The sequence below is a fragment of the Chaetodon auriga genome, chromosome 8 (assembly GCF_051107435.1).
Source record: "Chaetodon auriga isolate fChaAug3 chromosome 8, fChaAug3.hap1, whole genome shotgun sequence".
NCBI lineage: Eukaryota > Metazoa > Chordata > Actinopteri > Chaetodontiformes > Chaetodontidae > Chaetodon > Chaetodon auriga.
The window spans coordinates 10,017,586-10,037,617 of record NC_135081.1 but is presented as its reverse complement, the minus strand read 5'-3'; the positions used below and the strand labels follow the sequence as shown (position 1 = coordinate 10,037,617).

Sequence of the window (20,032 nt, the reverse complement as noted above, 5' to 3'; positions counted from 1 at the left end):
GTGAATTTGGATGGCATAAATTAGAGGCACGAAAAGTTTTAGAATTAACTTTTGCGGCGCCAAATTGACACTCAGCAGCTGCACGGAGGATGGTGGAAAATGAAATAATTGGTTTTAGATTATAGTGAATGGCATATTACAGAACAACCATTAGCTCACATTCAGCTCACACCAACACTTTTTTTTCTGAGCAGAATTGATGTTTTCCACCTTCTGAAACAAAACCAAAGCCTTTTTTTGCAGTAGGTTTGTATTTGCACTCCTTCCACTTCACAACCTCATCATAATTTCTATTTAGTCAATGTCACCCTGGTAACTGCAGAGGGTACTCCCTGGGGTACAAGTGTCCCTAGTTTGGAATGACTGCCCTTAACAATGTTAAAAATACGAGTTGAATCCTCCATAGACCACCAGAGTGCTGCTGTTAATACACTGACTATGTGTCAGCACCTCATACAAAAAAAAAAAAAAAACAGAAGTAACCCTTGAAGCAGCACCAGGTGACTTACTAAATGACAGTTTGAGGGTATTAATGATGGTGGAAATTTCAGAGAGCTGCGTGTTTGCAGAGGAGCTGTGTGGTTACTGATGGCTTCATGTTTGACTGAACGCAGCAATAAAGTGAGGATCAGGTTGTGGGCCTCAAGGCTTTTCTTCGGGGGGGGGGGGGGGGGGGGGGGAGTGACGCTCCTCCCCTCCTTCCACACGGTTTGAAAAGGCATTCCTCAGGTTGCCATGGTAAAGGCTGAATGACATCATTTGGGTTCGGATCTCAGCCCAGACCTCCCCTCTACTTCCCACTCTTCTTCCGTCTCCTCTATCAGCCCCAACTCCTCTCATCCTCTCAATTAACCCCCTCCCTCCTCCTCCCCTCCCTTCCTCTCCTCTTCTCTCTCCTCATAACTCCTTTCATCTCCTGCCCTTTCTCCTAAAACCTCTGCTCCCCTCCTCCTACCGCTAAACCAGTGGGAGTGTGCCAGTCTCAGCCACTTCAAAGGCTAGAGCTGATCTCTGCTTTCATCTGGCAGAGAGGGAGAGGAGAGCGAGGAGAGGAGAGGAGAAGTGGGAGAGGGAAAGCGAGAGAGGGAGAAAGAGGTGAAAAAGAAATGAGGGAAAAGGAAAGAAAATGGAGGAGAAAATGGGTATAGAGGGTGACAAAAAGGGAAGAAAAGGGGTCACCCCTTTCTGAGGAGAAGGGGGCGGTAGGAGAGGCCTCTTCAGCAGGACAACAATACACCTTTATTATCGATCTGACAGGGTGTGTGTGTGTGATTGAGAGACAGAGGGTTGGTATATAGAAGGGGGTGAAAGCAGCTATTTGTGTGTATTCATTGCGCGTTTGTGTGTGTATGTGCATGCACTAAATGGGTGTGTGTGTGTGCATGCACGAAGTGTGTGTATCTGTGTTTGTGTGTGACAGGTCGCTGGTCTCATACATCAAGAGATCAAAGGAAGCATGGCCTCTACAGCGACAAAACCCTTGGCTCAAAGAGGGAACACACATTCGGCCCACATACTCATAAAAGGCAGCCAGATGCAAAGATACAGGTGCGCACACACACACACACACACACACACAGAACACACACACACACTGCATTTCACAGTTGTTGGCATCGTTGGTAAATAGGTGGGCGTAACAATTAGCCGTCTGTTTGTGGGATAATTTTAAGTATGTGCTTCTAAATTAGCGGCACGACGACGCGATGATTCGAGCTGATTGAGTCCATTAAGAGTGAAACTTAATGGACGCGCGTCTGAGATGCTTTATTACAGCCCCCTCCTTTGCACTAGATCTCACTTTGCTTGTCAATAACACAGTGAAAGTGGACTATGTTGTTATAAATCGGTGCAGAGCGCACAGCGCAATTAGAAATGTATATAGAAAGATTTGTAAAGATATACTGACGTCTTGCAATTTGACTAATTCATGTGCAGCACATTGTGTTACACAAACCTGGCAGTCGCCGAACTCGTTAGAGGGAAGCTGTTACTTGTTGTGAGTGTGGTGCAGGTCGCGTTTCCTGTCATTGATACGAGATCTGAAGAGACTCCCAAAGAAAGATGAAGTTTTGTTTTTAATATATGTACATATTTGATCTCTCAGCCCTCTGTGGGCCGTTAAGTGGACACTGTCCTGTCAGAAGCTCGTATCCTTTCAATTAGCAACTAGAAACAGATGAGTTTTGACATGTGTAATGCATAGACATGTTCAGACATGCAGAAAAATAATAAGATGAAGGAAGAGGATGGAGGAGACATTTAAATCCACAATGATTTGTTTCTGGTATGCTTTGAGGAATGGCCAAATATCATAAATCCATATTTTATATGGCAGATAAACACATTTAAACAGCAGGAACCCACACCTGTTGGATGCAGTCATATCCTGCAGTAGACCAATTAGCCCCGCCCCTTCAGGATGTTCAAGCCAATCAGCTTGCTTTGTCATTTGCACCTGAAGATAGAAGGAGAGAGAGAGAAAAGTCAACATTTCTGACCAATCCCCTGCAGGCGACCATGAGTCACCCTGCTAAAGGTCAATAAATTACACTTCTGACTGGCTCAAAAACCCGACACCTCAGCGTGGCAGATTAGTGCAGCATGACTTCATTATGATGTCATGTTCTCAAGCCCTGCAGCCACATGATAATATATCTGTGTCATCTGAACAAAGCCACACCTGTCATGATGCTCTGAAAACGTGCAAGATGAGTTGGGTTTGTGTTTTTGTCCTCATCTTTTTCACATTATTGGACTGATTCATCCGAGGAAGAAGACAAGCAGCTTTGACCATCGTTTCATCAATGACAAGAAACCACTGATTTCCATTTTACATTTGTACATTTGAAATATAATTTTCACATTCTCTGTTATCTTTTCACAGCGTCGCTCAGAATCATCCCATGGAGCTCGACACTGGAAGAACCGCTGGTCTGTGCTGCCATCAAAGAAGCATTTTACGAGGTACCACGCTGGGTGACATCACACTCATTTGTCCATGACATTTCAAAGTAAACTGATCAAAGAGCTAATTTGCCAAAAATACAGTTGAATGCATGTGTGTGCATAAATTTATTCTACAACCCTGATTCCAAAACTGTTGGGACACAAACAAACTGCGTTTACTGTTTTCTGAAGAGTTCCTGAGCTCATGTAGATATATCCTTCATCCATTCATGTGTTCACAAAGTGGTGAACCTCTCTCCATCCTCGCTTGTGATCGACTGAGCCTTTCCAGGATGCCCCTTTAACACCCAATCATGATACTATCACCTGTTACCAGTGAACCTGTTTACCTGTGGAATGTTCCAAACAGGTGTTTTTGGAACATTCCACATCTTTCCCAGGCTTTTGCTGCTCCTGTCCCAACTTGTTTGAAATGTGTTGCATCAAATTCACAATAAGCAGATATTTACAGAAATCAATGAAGCTGATGAGGTCAAACATGAAATATATTGTCTTTGGACCGTTTTTGATTGAGTATATGTCAAAAAGGATCAGCAAATGTTCATATTCTGTTTTATTTCTGTTTTACACAGCGTCTTAACTGTCTTGGAGTTGAGGTGGTGTGATTGGACACCTCTCTGGATCAGACTAAAGAAAAACCTCGCTCTCCTCCTGAATTTCCTCACTCCATCATTTGTTTCTTCTCTTTGTCATCCCTCTGCTTTCATTCCTGTCCTGACATGTCTCCCCTCACCATGATGTCTATCCTTCACACCCACCCAGGAACACCTGGTCCACAGACTCCTCTGTGTGTGTGTGTGTGTGTGTGTGTGTGTGTGTGTGTGTGTTAAGGATTGTTCTCACATCAAAAAGGAGTGATTTACACTGTTTAAACTCGTAGCCAAGTTAAGTTCTGAGTTCAGAGCTGATTTCTTAAAGTGTTGTTCAAGTCAAGGTGTGTGCAGTAGTGAATATTCATGTGTGTGTGCGTGCGTGCATGTGAGACTGAGTGGATGTGTGTCCGTGTGTTTGGTGAACGTGTTCTCTCTGATCTCTGGTGACATCATCACCTCTGTCTCTGCAGCGACACAGCATGGTTGTTGCTAGGCAACGGGGTTAGGAGGAGACAAAGACGCTCCCCTCACTCGCTTACTTTTCACTCACACACACACACACACACACACACACACACACACACACACACACACTCACTTCACCTTCCCCATCAGGGTGAGGGGGCATTTATATGTGCCTGCCAGCCACCTACCAAACACACACACACACACACACACACACACACACACACACACACACACACACACACTCACCTACTTATAATCCCTCCTCAGTCCAGGTTCTCCACCATGTCTTCACCCTCTTCTCCCCCTTCATCCTTCCCTCTCCCCGTCTCTACCTGACCAACACATTGACTCTATAATACTGAAGTCAACATCAGATTAGAGGCACATAGACAGACAGACAGAGGACAGACAGACAGATTGAGGGAGACAGTCTCTCAGAAAGACGGCGCAGGGCTGTCATAATAGATATTAACTTCAAACAAGTGACAATGTACCTGCCAGCAGAGAAAGACAGCGGAGACTAACACAGATCATGCATGACTGAGACTATATATACTGTGTGTGTGTGTGTGTGTGTGTGTGTGTGTGTGTGTGTGTGTGTCTTTAAATATTTTGTGCAGATGTCACTGGTCACGAATACACTTGGTCAGCAAAGGTGAAATGTCTTGATGAGATGGGAAACTTGTTGAACTTGAATGTGTTTCTTCAGTTCAGGTCACACCTTCTGCAGACACTTTGAATGGACGCAGAGTTTTTTGTTGCCCGTGTGTGACCCCTGCGGTGACTCCTTCGGACACGTTCGTCCAGCTCGCTCCAGTCTGATTGAGCACTGCGGATGAGGTATTGATGGATGGATGATGGATAAATACATTTTTGTGTTGCTATGGGAAAGGTTACAATAATTGGACATAATATGCTTTGACATTTTGGAGACATATTTCAGCCTCCAGAGATGAGAGAGGAGGAAGCTTCTAGACACAAGAGTGAGACTAACAGGGAGGAGAAGCACAGCACAGCATGGACAACAATCGTCTAAACGTCCCGCCTTGCCCCACAGATCCAGGTTTGTCATGTTATGTGTGAACACAATTTATATAAAAAATTATTAGAAGCATTATTTCTGCTGGACAAGCTAGCGTTACAGTTTTATGGGGTTTTATGTGTGAAAGAAAGAATTGTGCATACATATTATGGGACCAATCACTGAACACAGTAAATTCTATGCTGGCAGAGGGAGACTACTACGTTTCAAAAAAAACAAATCAAACTGCCTTAAAAGAAATAATAAATGCTTATTGCTCTGACAACTTCTTATGAATGCCTTTTCATTTAATTAGCATTCCCCTTTAAGTCTTTCCAAGTTGTGTGCCTTGGAAAAAAAAAAAAGACAAGTTGAAAATTTCACTAATTCAGACTTGATTCATTCTCCCTCTCTCCTCCTTTGCAGTTCCCAAGCTATTAGCGGGATCTTTGATTGAGATTAACAGAGCCCTGAAATCAATGAAAGATAATTAAAAAGCCTTTGTTGAAGGGCAGGCACTTGTCTGGCTGTGTAGGTGTGTGTTTGGGAGAGAATATGTGAGTCACTGTGTTTCTGTGAACAAGTGTGTGTGTGTGGTGGATAACGAATGTCTGTTGCGTCCTTTCAAAGGTGCACATTCTTCTCCGCCGACTGATTGGCTGATTGATAACGAGACTCAAGAAAACTCGGCTTAGCAAACAGTTCTAAGATGTCAATTTCTGTTTTTGTTTCAAACTTTCAAACAGTTTTTGGACTCCAGTGGAAAAAAAAGTATCATGTGGGGAAATTTTTGTATTGCAACAGTACTCTGAGGGAACTTTAACATGTCAGTCTTTTAAATTAACTAATGAGGCGAATGGCTAAATGTGCTGAATGGTAGACGGGCATTTTTTTTTTAGCAAATAAATTAGTTCTGCTCCGAGCACCGAGCTGCTTAGTGACTCATCCACTAGCTACGAGGAAATGGCTGGAACGCTGCACAGTTTTTGTGTGTGTTGCTCGGGGTGGTGAGCAGGATAGAGGATACACACTTCCATGTTACTGGAGCTCTTGGCACGGGGGGTAATGAGGGAGTTTGCACAAGAGGACAAATTTCCTACTACAGAGACAGACAGAAAAGAGAAGGAGGTCCGTCTGTGTCTCTGTGAGCTCGTGTGTGACAGAGTTTGTGTGTGGGTGGTTCAGGTAGCTGGAACTAATTGGTGAGAGGAATCAAAAACACACACAGACACGCACTGTTGTACAGACGCACCCACACAACGCACACACAACGCACACACAACGCACACACCCATGTGCGCGCACAGCCTTCAGTCATATGATCTCAGGGTGACAGCTGACCTTGTGTCGCACGTGCAGAAACTATTTCATGACCCTGCGGCCAAAACATTAGGAATGCATTTTACATAATTCACGGGGGTCTGCAGAAAAATCAGACAATTTCTCAAACTGGACTTTACAATGTGTTTTCAGTGGCCTTCACCAACCCTGCCTCTCTTTTACCGAGTTGTTCAAGTCTGCAAAGCCCTGGATTAAATTCAGTGACTGCATTTCTTATACAGCCGACATTTTGAAGGAACTTGTACCTTAATTATCTGTACCATGACAACTTAAGTATGGTGACATTTGGGCAACCAAAACTCCTTGAAACACTGCCATCATGGTTTCACAGTCTGAGAAAGGACCTGCTCTGTGGTATCAAAGTTAAACGCTTTGCTTCCACGCCCTTATTTTCCTGCATACGGCATAATCAGCATACTGCTTCCTGTGCTGGCACTGACTGTGGGCACTAGTTGTAAATTTTGTATCGCAGAATCATCCAATATGAATTCATTTCCTGGGAAAGTTTGGCTGCAGAATGTATACCAAAGATGCTGTTTGACTGCTTCAAAACCAGCTTTGTCTAATGTGCTATGGGTTTACTTAACTTGGCTTCTTAATTAAAGTGAATTAGTCGGGGCTGCCATTTAAAACGCTCTGTTCGTGAATTGCTGTGCTGTCGTTTTATTGTTGTGTGTTGTTTCTATTAGGCCAAGAAAACCTACCTAATCCTGGTGAATGTTAGCTGCAGCTGCTTCACTTTCCTCCATGTCATATGGAACTATTGTTATTTAGTACGTCTGGAAAGAGCTCCACTAAATCTCCACCTACTTTACCGCAGTGTGCTCTCTTACGAGTCAGCCGTCTTTGGCCTGTACTACAAATCATTTTCACTATCAGACAAAATTGGACAGACACTCAAACAGAGAGTGACAGGCAGATACAAACCAACACTTTTTCTCCCTCTCTGGTTTGCTCCCTCTGTCAGTCTAGTTCTGGTGAAAGTACACTCTATTTTCAGAACAGCAGCACACCAGGGCTGTCTCTCTGAGTGTGTGTGTCTACACCGGGTCTGTATCTGTTATTCCAATATTTTCATTCTGCAGTGGCGGCAGTTAATATTTCAACCTCCAAAATCCAAACAAACACAGGGCCAAGATTCTTGAATAAAACAGAGGGATTTAAAAATGTTTCAGTGCTGTGATATGAGGAGAGACACACATGGAGCACAGCTGACATGATTGAATGTGTCTGTTTGTGTCTGTGTGAGTGTCTACGTGCCAAAATGTGCCGCGCTCACCTGTCGTTTGATGATCCTAAATGTTGTGTGTTGGATTTGAGGGGCCTCAGTGTGCATGTGTGTGCCTCGCAAACAGGAAGGTGACAGGCAGCCGTAACCCTCTAATCCGTCTAGCTGGACCAGTAGGGACAGACAGTGAATAGACACATCCCAGACCTCTTGGTTTTCAGTTGTCGGCTACAAGGAGAGAAAATGAATGAATACATGGATTAAAACTGCTAGAATGAAATAACTCCATGCACAAGGAGCATGCACCATATTAAAACTGTATTTGGAGCTTTTGTGTGTACTAATCAACAGAATATTTCAATTATTTACTGTATTTGGATATATCAGTTCATTTGAATCTGAATCAGAATATGTTATTGATCCTTGAGGGGAAATTGGAAAATTGGAGGCCATATCAAGAAAATATCAAAAAATGCTCCACAGAAGCATCCAGGATGTTCACTCCAAACTGTGTGCATCTTAGTGAGATTGCTGCTGGCGACTCTTGCCAAAGTAATTACCTTAATGCACAGAGTAAATCATAATACTTGCCCCTGCATCAGTGAGTAGCCCACCGCACTTGAGAACCGTATTCTTTGAACACAAGCAAGTTGCACAGTTTTAATGATATTAGATTCAGGGATCATATCGACGCTCCTGCTCTCTCTATCCCGCTAATCTCCCATGGGGCAAAGGGGCGACGCAGAGGCTGGGGGTGAGTCAGCTGCACCCTCAAACACACACAGACCCCCATCCAAAACTCAAAGTGTCAACAATAAGTAAAAAAGCCTATTGTGTCCCTCGAGACCTCCCACTCCCCGCCTCCTTCCTTTACATCCTCAACTTCCCAGGATGCCTCACAGCAGCCTCTCTTTAGCACAGATTCTGTCCACCTTTCCTTTCCCCTTGCCCCTAAATCTCATTTCACCTCTTCTCCACCTCCTGTTATTCATCTGAGTCACTGTTTTGTATTGAAAGATTTACGAATCGTCTTTAGTTTTTTAATGTAAACAAAGCTGCAGGAGGCAAGAGACAAAGACCATCATTCATCAGGCAGTTTGACTGCTTCTAATAGTGGTTCAATCATAATTCTGTGATTTTGGGTGCAGACGGAGGAGGGACTGATTTTGCATCACATCATTCTAAAACGATGTAACCTCTAACCTTCAATCGGCGGTCATTTTCCTCTGACGCCGCCGAGTCGCATAAAGGCAGGAAATCTGACAAATCGTTATCACTTCACGGCTTCCCAGTTGATCAGCAACTGAAGAGACAATCCACAGAGGAACACCGGGCCATATTTCAAGATAAAACAACATCTTTGAATACCCTTTAGCTACCGTTAGACAACAGCTAACATCAGCGTTCAACCACTTCCTAACTAACGTTACCGTTTGATAGTTTTAATTGATACGATAGGAAAGATTTAAATGAATTCTGAAATGTCAGCGCACATCTTGGGCACATTTATTTAAGCCAGGAAGTAAAATACACTGGATGTAATCAAGCTTGCAATGACTCAGCCTCCTAACTACTACAAAATATGACTCAAGGGTAGAAATCATGGCCACACACTTATTCACTGGCACAACATAAAGAAACACATACACCGACAAATAGGCACATTCACTCTTTCTGTATCTCAGTCTCTCTCTCTTTCTGACACACACACACACACACACACACACACACACACACACACACACACACTTCCTCGCATAAATAAGCATACACACACAGTATGTCTCACTGTATCAGGCATACATTTAGACATACAGTACACAAACATGCACGCAGAAGCACACATGGGAAATATTTATGTATGCATGCAAGGAATTTATACACACACACACACACACACACACACACACACACACACACACACACACGCACACACACACGCACACACTCTCTGTGAGTGTTGGCCTCACCATGTGAATGAGGTGTGTGCTGAGATGGCTCAGGGGTCGGTTTTCTAGGAGCAGTTTCTCTGCTGCCTCCATCGCTACTGCTGGACAAGATAGCCTCTGGCTCTACACACACACACACACACACACACACACACACACACACACACACACAGTTAAATCATTTATAGAGATTTGACAGTCAATAATGATGGATCCAGAGACCTGCCAAGACAGATTCTGACAGACTGATAGACTAAGAGAGAAAATAAGTTTTCTGCATATGCTGTGTTATTTTAACCCTTCTTTAACACAAGATGTGCTCAGGACAACACCAAAAAAAAAAAGAAAAAAAAAATCTGTATTTGTAACATCAAGTTATTTTTGCATCTCATTAAGACTTAAGTCTTCTCACCTCCTCCTTTTTCCTGCCCCCCCCCTTAGCACCTCTGCTCGTCACGTTGTCTTATTTTAGTTCAGTTCATGCCTATAGTGGAACTTCAGGCTAATTAGAGCTGGAATAATGTGATTAATACTGCCACATATTTTCTCTGTCTCTTCCCCAAAGCCACTATTCCTCTGTTATGCTCTCTCTCTCTCTCTCTCTCTCTCTCTCTCTCTCTCTCTCTCTCTCTCTCTCTCTCTCTCTTTCTCCCCGTCTCTTTTTCATCTGTAGTACATATAATCTCTGACTCTCTCTCTCTTGACCAATGGAGTAATAGTTTGGGGAGAGGGGTCTAGTCACGTCCTCTCTCCTTATCAGACCTTATTACCCAAATGAATTTGGTTTGGGCAGAAGTTTTCTTTTTAATGAGCTTTGCATTTCTCGTAGAATTGATTTCCGCTGCACATTCTGCTCGCTCCCTTTCCCATCTCTGTCTCTCCTTCTATCTCTCCATCCTTCCCTCTTTTCTGTCCTTCTCTCTTCCGCTACATCCAGTCTTTTACCCTGACTCCCCTTTAGCACCCCCTCGCCCCCTCCCCGGTCCAGGCATTAATATGTATGCGTTGGGCTGGGGTGCACACTATGGGGAGATGGGGGCTGGTGTGTATGTCTATATGTGAGCGTATGCGGGTGTGAGTGTGTGTGTGTGGGGAGGCAAGCTGAGGACAAAGCCAGTGGTGATAATGAGGCCGCAGGGACATAGCCAGACAGGCCCCTCTGTGTATGTCTGTGGGTGTGTGTGCGTGTGTGTGTGTGAGTGTGTGTCCCAGGGACTCAGGACCTCATCCGCTTTCTCCTGAGTCCACAACTTCAATATTGCAGTTGCTTAAAACTGCTAGCTTCCACTGCACACATCAATGGACACACACTCACAAACACACACACATATACACACATGCCTTTAGGGACATGATACAAGGGCAACATTTTGAGGGAGTTGACTTTGTGATTCTGTGCTCAACAGAGATGAAGCTGGTAAATAGTGGTGAATCAATGTGGGAAATACAGCAGCCTATAAGGTCCAAATGTATCATGATACAGCAGAACAACTGACACACAGCTAACAAACATTTGAAAAATGTAGAAAAACACAAGATGATCCTTTTCAAGGACTGCAGCAATGCAGGGATTTTTAGAAGTATATAACACTGAAGTTACACACTTGTAAGGATATCGATTGAGAACTTGTAAGCACAGAAGAAAAAAATTGACATTTACTGGAAAGATAACATTTTGAGGTAGTTCAGAGCTGAGATCACAGCCACATTACCTTCTGTTTAATCAACATAACAATGAAAGGCCATTTGTGTGCCTCGTCAAGGGGCTTGTATGTGAGAGAAAGGTGAGCAGACTTGTATTTAGTTTGCTGAGTTACTCAAAGAGCCTCACTTTGTTTCCTCTTTTCCTACAGCCCTGAATACAACAGTGACTGTCGTAGTGACTGCAAGCGACCAACCATCATCTCTGTCACTGGGGTGTTCTGTTCTGTGCCTTGCTCAAAGGCAGCTCGGCGACCATTATTAGAGTGAGGGCAGTGAGTTCCTTGATCTCATTGGCTGTGTTTGAGTGCTCATATACAGTACGAAGCAGACAGATGCTTGTTTTAAGATGTTGGAAAGCAGTTCCAGGAGGGCTTGTAACGCAAGATGGCTGACCTTCCTCCCAGCAAGGCCCTCCCCATCCAGGTGGTGTGGTGCAGCTTTTGAGACGGTGCTCACCACCACCTCTATTAGGCCTGTGTAGAAGAAGAAAAATCATTGATAATAATAAAGTTCCTGGATTTATGGATACAGTGACTTGCTGTAACCAAAACGTTTTTACACAGACGACAGAACAGAACATCAGAACAGACCCTCACAAAGATCTTGAGCTGCCTGTAGTCTCTCCATTGCCATTATGACACATCAAATTTACAAAAACATCAGTGTGCTCACAAGTTCATTAATTCATTAATACGCACTCACATCATACATTACACCCAATCAAACCAAACTACCTCTACATTCCAAACAACCAACACACGTCCTCTCTCTCCTACCTGTATATCAGAAGTATAAAGACTAACAGTGTACCTGAGCCTGACTCGAGCAAATGTCTGTAGCTGCAGGCTCCAGTTTGACTCCGCAGTGGATCGATAGCTCCTGCACACGATGAGGGACCCTCTCCCTCTTAGGTCGATTAGCATTTCATTGTCGCCAATTTGCCCAACGGAGAAAAACAGCTGAATTTGACATTTAACTATTGAAACAGAGCTGGAAGCTGTGCATGTCGAATTCTTCTGTGGAAATCTGATAGCACCACGCATCCAAGTCCACAGAAGTGGAACACAAACGGCACCAACAAAAGAGAATTTTTAGACGCTCATCTAAAAATACATTCAGTTCTTCTCTTCAAGTCTCTTCGCCTTCCCTGCCATCTCTCTCTATCCCTGCCTAGAAAACTGTCCAGTGCAGAACATGCTCTACAGCTGCTAACCCTTGCTGGGCCATGAATAAATAGCTCTGACTAAAGTGCGAAACCGTGTTCCTTTGCTCATTAAATTTAACATGACACAGAAGATACTCTCTGTTTTGCAGCTCGGTCTGTGATGTTAGTTATCGTAGGCCTCTGTCCCTGAGGTGTTCTCACCACACATCTCCGGAAGTGAAGACCGGATAGATTCTGTCCTGACGAGGTTGACATGACACATGCAGTCCAATAAATGTGCGCTGTGCCTATCAGTGAGTCCAGAGTGGTACCTCATTTTCTTTCCTGCGCAGAAAAACTAACAGTCAAATAACAAATGAATTGAATAAATCACAGTCTTCACTGGGGAAAATACACCCGGTGTTATTTTCCATTCTAACAGATCTTTATTTAGAAAGTAGATGTGTGTGCGTGCTTATTTCTGTGAGTGAAAGTGCAACACTGCAGACACTAGAAAGCTATTAAGCTAGCCCGCTGTCAGTGAGATGTAGTGTTACTTTGTCAAGCTGCCTCACAATTAAATAAACAGACTGTTCTACTTTGGACTGTTCAGTAAAACAAAGACCTCTTCTGCTGTTAATGTGATTCGACAATGCAGGCCTGATCAGACGAAAACTGCTCTAGATAGTAGCTCATGTATATGTTAATAATATTATTCTGTTATTATCTATTGAGAATTGCTGCCATCACTATACACAGCTTTACTAAACCAAAGAAAAAAAACCCCAAACCTTCCTGATATTTTAGCCATTTTAACCACCACCATTTGTATCTTCTTTATTGCCCGTTTTGTTCGACCTGTTCTGTTTTTTCTCCTTCTCCTTTTTTATTCTGCCACTTTAACAGGTGAATTTCCCCAGCGTGGGATAAAAAAAAGTCTGATCTTATCTTATTAGAATATAATTAATCTTTAATTTCCTGACTGAGTTCATGCTGTAATAATCTGCTACAGTTTTAGCATAGACAAAACAGCACTTAGCAATATGACATATTCTACCATGATTAGGTTGTGTATTTCACAAAAGTTACAGCACAGTAGAATCCTTCAAAATATCTGCAGTTAATCTGCAAAGGTGCCACTCTGCACTTATTTGAAATAGGCTAAAAAGTTCTGTTGGACGGGGGAGTTACAACGGGGCTAAGCAAGCAGAGTAAAGCTGGAAATTGGGAAGGGGATCTGAGGCGTAGCCAACATTATTTCAAAATGCATCCAGTGTTTTTCGTTCTCAGTCACACACTGGCAGCACTCTCAACCATTCAAACCACCTGTCGACATTAAAAATGTTTTGATTTTATCATGGCGTCAGTGCATTTGGATTAGACCAGCTGTTCCATCCAAACAAAACACGCCTGATCACAGAGCGGAGACACAAACCACTAAGCATGTGTTTTTCAGGGGATGAATTTGCTCATACTTGGTGAGTCACTGTAAACACACTGGTACTATGTGAGATTATGGTGGAACAGATAAAGTGAAGTCACTGACATTGCACATAGATTTGACAGTCCAAGACGATGCATGTTCTTAGTACAGTGCCTCATTTGACTGAATTTCACCAGGGATGGTGAACGAAGCACACTAACAGACTCAAGCTCAACGATATGAATAAGCAAATTACTTCAACTAGAAGAGACATTGAGGTCCACATCAATACTACCAAAGAAACAGTGCCAGCAAAGCAGAGTCCTGCTCTGTAGATCGATAGGTAGATAGCAAGTTGTCCAGGACACATTTGACTGCAGTCTCCAGTTTAAAATGTTGGACATTTCCAATGCACAAGGCATTTAAGCAGGTTTGACCCTCTGCAGATACCCTGTGATTAAATCATGGACAACAAGCACCAAGCAAACTTTAAATACTCCATATTCTATACAGCTTCACAAATTAAGCTGTGCAAATCATCAGGACAGAGACGTCCTGGGAGTTCACATAGGCCCATGAAAAATTATTTAAAGAGCAGTGTGAGCAGCTAACATAATGACCCTTTTATTTAGAGAACAAAAATAGCAAGTGTGGCTGGATATGCGCACAGGTTCACTGCACACACGGCAAATGGGCCGTATTTATTTAGTTTCCACTCAAAGCATTATTACAACACAAAACAGCATTCACACACACACATTGATACACTGACGACAAAGTGCCACCTGCTCATCATGAGCAGCAACCACTCACACACGCACTCACACACAGATGGCACGGTATCAGGAGCAAATTTGGGGTTCAGTATCTTGCCCAAGGACACTTGGATATGTGGACTGCAGGGGCCAGGGATGCAACCACGATCTACCTCCTGAGCCACAGCCGCCACGTGACATAACTCTTGTTCCAGTCATTATGAATTCATGGTTAAAACAGGGATCCACATTTATTACCACTGGAGATTAATTATAGATAACAGTCACTGTATTTGTCTCAACAAGAATCTCATGAGAGCATCATAAAGACACATCATGATCTAGTCTTATCTTACTTTGGCTTTTCTCTGGTATTCAGTCAGACGTACATCTAGAAACTGTGGTTGGGACAATGCATCAAGAATTAATCACTTTGTGACCTTAGCCCTTTCAATTCGACCGAATCTTTCCCCACATTTGCACCTATATGAGAGAGTTCAGGAGACAGAGGCTTGACACACAGATGCGCACATGCACACACTCATAGGCGTTTACTGTGGATGTCTTTTGCAGGTACATGTAGAATGTTTATCGTGTCATGCAGAGCACCCAGTAGGAGCCTTGTGGATGTGTGTTTGTGCATAATGTTATATGTACAAATGTTACTTGCTCATTTTAAGACTGGAGGAATCATTTATGAGTGAAAACCGCTGTGCTCTGTCCTATTTTGGACTTTGGTTAAAAATAGACAGTCTACAATGCTTTGCAGTATTAGCTATTTAAAAACCACTGTAGAATGAGTTCTATGGGGATCAACAGGATGGATGGCTCAGAGCACTGCTGTATAAGCAAAGTAGGAAAGTTTCCTGGGGACAGAAAAACTGACAACATATAACTAATGGATAAGGTTTCAGTTGATTTAAATAAGGTTCACTTAAAGGGTGTACATGGTCTCAATAATGTAACTTTCCCCAATACTGTATGTGGCATCTGGGTTAGTCTTCTTCGAGGATGGAGTGAAGTATGGTGTGTGTGTTTAATACCTAAATGCAAATGGTGTTCATTGTAAAATAAAACACCTTATTACTACAAATCTTTATACATCAATGATTTTTCACTGGCATTCACTGCAATGCAAACTGCACAGTGTCACTGCAATCTTTGCACAGCAGAAACTCAAGACACACTGCAAAACTGTCTTATTGATTTCCATTATGTAAAATAATCAATAGAATGACCTCTCGGGTGTTTGCTAAAATGAAAATATTAATATGGAAGACAGATCTTTGTGGTATAAATTATGCCAGAGGGCATTCTTAGTGATTGAACACATATGGACACTGTGTGGAAGAACCATTAGAGAATTCTTTAGACACCGTTTGGGGAAATCAGCCCAAACCTGAATCTAATTGCACGGCAATTTATAGATGCAAGTTCCATAGAAACTAGATAACACCGGTACAGAGGCAATTACCTAAAATATTCCTCTGAGCTTCTCACAAAAGGTCAAGAGAAATAACAAGGATTGGTGACAGATCAAACCTGGAGAGGAACCTCAAAGACCTTCAAGGATTCTGGAGACACACGGAGCCCCTGAAGACTTCTTTAATTAATTAAAGGACAAGCATGCTTTAATCAACTGACACTTTGTCAGCACCTCAGCCTAAGACCAGCCTCGGGGGTTGCTCGGGATGTGAACACTTCTGAATTGTTGGGGTGAATTTTCACCGCTCTCCGTGCTCTAGATGTATCCATTTCCTTATCAAATCACACAGCCTTCTTGTCAATGTGCCTCCAAAATGAGTCTCAACTTCACTCTCAGTAGAGAAGCTCTAGGCTTCACATCCTTATATAATCAGATTTCATCCTCGGCTTGCTACATTAGTATGCTACATGTTCACAAATTAAAACTGAGCCATCCACAACCGTATAAAATAATAAGAACTTTGTTTAGGAAGTGTCTCTTACTCCCCCATCAAGCCATTCATCCCCTCCCGCCTCTCTCTATCTGTCCCTCTATCAAATTGTCTCTCACTTCAGCCTCATATTTGCTCCTCTATGATCTCACCCCCCTCCATCTCCTCACCCAAATGCACCACGTTCTCTCTCTATGTGTATGCCATTCTGCCTCTCTGTCACCTCTCTGCTACCCTTTTTTACCTCCCATTTTGCTTTCCTGGCTCTATCATCTTTTCCCTCTCTCTTCTCTCTCATGCTTTTTTTTTGCCATCTTCTTTTTCTTTCTGCTGTTCTGTTCTCCCTTCCTATCTCTGCCTTTCTCTCTCTTTGCTCCCTCTGTCTTCATTCCCCAGGGGGTATTATCTCAGTCGGAGGCAAATCTGCCCAATTATAAACCTCATCTCCTTTCTCTCTCTCCCTTACACACACTCACGCACACACATATCTCCGCTCTGTCTCACACATACACACAGGCATAAGCACAAATACACTCACACAAGCACAAGAAACCACCTCCCTATTTTGCTCTTCTTCACTGTCTATTTCATTGCCTTCCAACACACACACACACACACACACACACACACACACACACACACACACACTCACACAGACAAACACACACACACGCATACATGCTCACACACCACCCTTCCCCTCCTCTCTCTGTCACACCTTAAAAAGCCAATTATACACGCTTCCTCCCTTCTCCTCTTCTCTCCTCCTCTTCCTCTCCCTTCTTTCTTGCCATCGCCACACTGATCTGGAGTGAACCACAACTACAAGAGGGGAGAAAGAGGAGAGGGGGAGATAGAAGAAGAGCCCAAAATAAAGGGTAGGGGAGAAGGTAAAAGGGGAACAAGGAAGAAAGGAGCAAGGAGAGGAGATGATGATGAAGCCGTGCTGACTGCAAAGTGGATGGTAGGAGAAGAGGAAAAGGAGGGACAAGAGGAGGAGAACAGTTTTATATAGCAAAGGGCAACAAAGTAAGAAAAAGGAGAGGAGAGGAGAGGAGAGGAGAGGGAGATAGCGTTAATTGCCTGGCCAGTATTAGTGCTGGGTTGACAGTTTCTTGTTGAGAGGAGAGCTGATTGGATGATAATGATGCTGACTACTGAACTGCCGCACTGCTGACCCAATGGAAATGGAGGGAGAGGAAGGGGTGATAGTGTTGGTGGTTTTGGGGAGGCAGGGGGTGGATAGACAGAGTGAGACAAAAACTGACGAGTGAAAGAGAGAGACAGAAAGAGAGAAATGAACACAGCACTAAATAGAAATTTGAGAAAGCAAGTATTATTGTGTTGAATTTTCTTTGCCACTGAGAGTTGCAATTACAGTGTTGAACTGTGGGTCCTGAAACATTTGCATACACACACACACACACACACACACACACACACACACACACATACAGAGGCAGCAGTGTTTGTAAATGTTTTCTTGCAAATGTCTTTAATTTATTTCATTCACTCTCCATTGCCAGATTTAGGCTGCATCCCTACATGCATACTAAGCTTTGCGCCTTACTATTATTTCCTTCTAATTAAAGTCCTAATCCCAAACTAGCTAGAAAAAGCTCCTTGCTCTTGGGTGCTAAAATGTGCCTAAAATGACCTAACTTTTAAAAAATGTCCTCACTCCAGTAGGACACACTCCCCACTCTGGAACCACTGGAATCTCTTGCAACTGACAGGAAATTCTAATATGACTGAGTTTCACCGTAGCTGAAGGACAAAAACATTGCTTCATGCACGCACACACAGACACACACTCTCTCTCTCTTTCACACACACACAGAGAGAGAGAGAGAAGGTTGTTGACCTGAATAAGCATTATGCCACAGCAGAACAGCAGGCTGGGAAAAACAAGATGTCAACAAGTAGCATGACAATAACTAATGCTAGCAGAGTAGATACATGACACCGGCACCATGGGTCAATGACAGATGGGTCTCTAGGACTCACTCAGTAATAACAGTATTAAGATTCAGTACAAAACAAGAAAAGCAGACACAAATAGAAGTTTTTTGTCAGAGCAGAGAAAATTTAAATCTTCCCCATCGCCATACAGACTCTATGCAGACATGCTGTACCTTGATGGTGAGCAGTTCCAGGTCCAAGACTGTGACTCCTTTAAGATTGCACAGCAAGTCGACTGCATTCTGGACCACCCCGTTGGTAACGTTGCTGCTGTTAGCCCATAGAAAGTAAGAGGAAGAAACAGGATAACAAACACACGATTATTGACCACACTCAACCTTTGAATCTGTTTTGAGAACATACATCTTCTTTATCATCTCTCAGAATACTGAATATATTGAAAACATACATACTGGCACACAAACCAAAAACTGACCAAAAAAAAAAGTCTCAAGATTGAAAGCTTCACTTCGTTTCCATTCACAGAACTGTTACTAATACAGAGTAAGTTGCCTAAATGCTGCATTTCATATAAGAGCCTCAATGACACAGTTGGGCTGTTAGGCCTTCAGCCCAGTGTTGCCTCCAGAGGCTCGTACCATGAATGTATTAAAGGTCTGATGTGTAGGATTTGGGGGGATTTACTGGCAATAATGGAATTTAATATTCAAAACTATGTTTTCCTTCATGTATGATGACCTGAAACTCAGAACCTTTGTCTTTTCATTACCTTAGAATGAACTCTTCGTATCTACAGAGGGAGCAGGTCCTCTTCCATGTTGCACTGTCATGTTCCTACAGTAATCCAGAGAGGACAAACCAAATGCTTGCTTCAGAGAGCGCCTTGAGAGTTTTCACTAGATGCCACTAAATCCTACACACTGGATGTTTCAGAGCTGGACATGGTGTGGCAAAGTCATCCTTGTGGTGAATTTGTCCCAGGGGCCAACTCCTGCAACCCCGACATTAGTTTTTCCCAAAGCCTGCCATTAAGGACACATCTGTGAAACTGCTGGCAGGACGCCCCTTATGGCTCAAGGTCAGTAATAACTAGTGTGGGCCACAATGCAGAAGCCAGCCAGCATCCAGAAGCAGTCTCGTATATTCACTGGTTTGATATATTTATCATCATTTTGTCATAGAAAAAATAGATATTATGTCCTTAAAAATTGCTGTTTTATCAGTTCAATGGGTCTTGAGTTTGCTGGATGCTGTCCTCTGGCATGTCTTCCTGTTACTGCTGAATATTAGTGAAGCTGCTGTTTAACAGTGAGAGGCCGCCTTTCCCATGTTTTATGGACTTTCAGTTTTGGTACAGAAAATAGGCTATTTTAAAATGGTCTTTGTTGTTATTACAATTCAGTTTTATACTTTGTAACATATCCAATGGGTGTTCGCGGAATTTCTACGAAGCAATATTGCCAAATGTTTCTTCACAAAGAATTAGATGTTCTCTCTCAGACCACATTTACACCATTAAAATGTGATCTACTGTATATCTGGACACATTATGCAGATAAGAAAAAACAAGCTGTGAATGCGTTGTGATCGGGTCTGC

The 20,032-nt window shown here is 43.0% G+C and overlaps 1 protein-coding gene across 1 annotated transcript in view; it reads right to left on the bottom strand.

Moving 5' to 3' along the window:
* ulk4 (unc-51 like kinase 4) overlaps positions 1-20,032 on the bottom strand; it is a 74,305-nt gene that overhangs the window by 1,094 nt on the left and 53,179 nt on the right. The window contains 5 exon segments of the mRNA XM_076736703.1: positions 2,370-2,458; positions 7,673-7,849; positions 9,592-9,693; positions 11,596-11,759; positions 18,659-18,753. Of these exon segments, the coding sequence (XP_076592818.1) occupies positions 2,370-2,458; positions 7,673-7,849; positions 9,592-9,693; positions 11,596-11,759; positions 18,659-18,753 (627 nt within the window).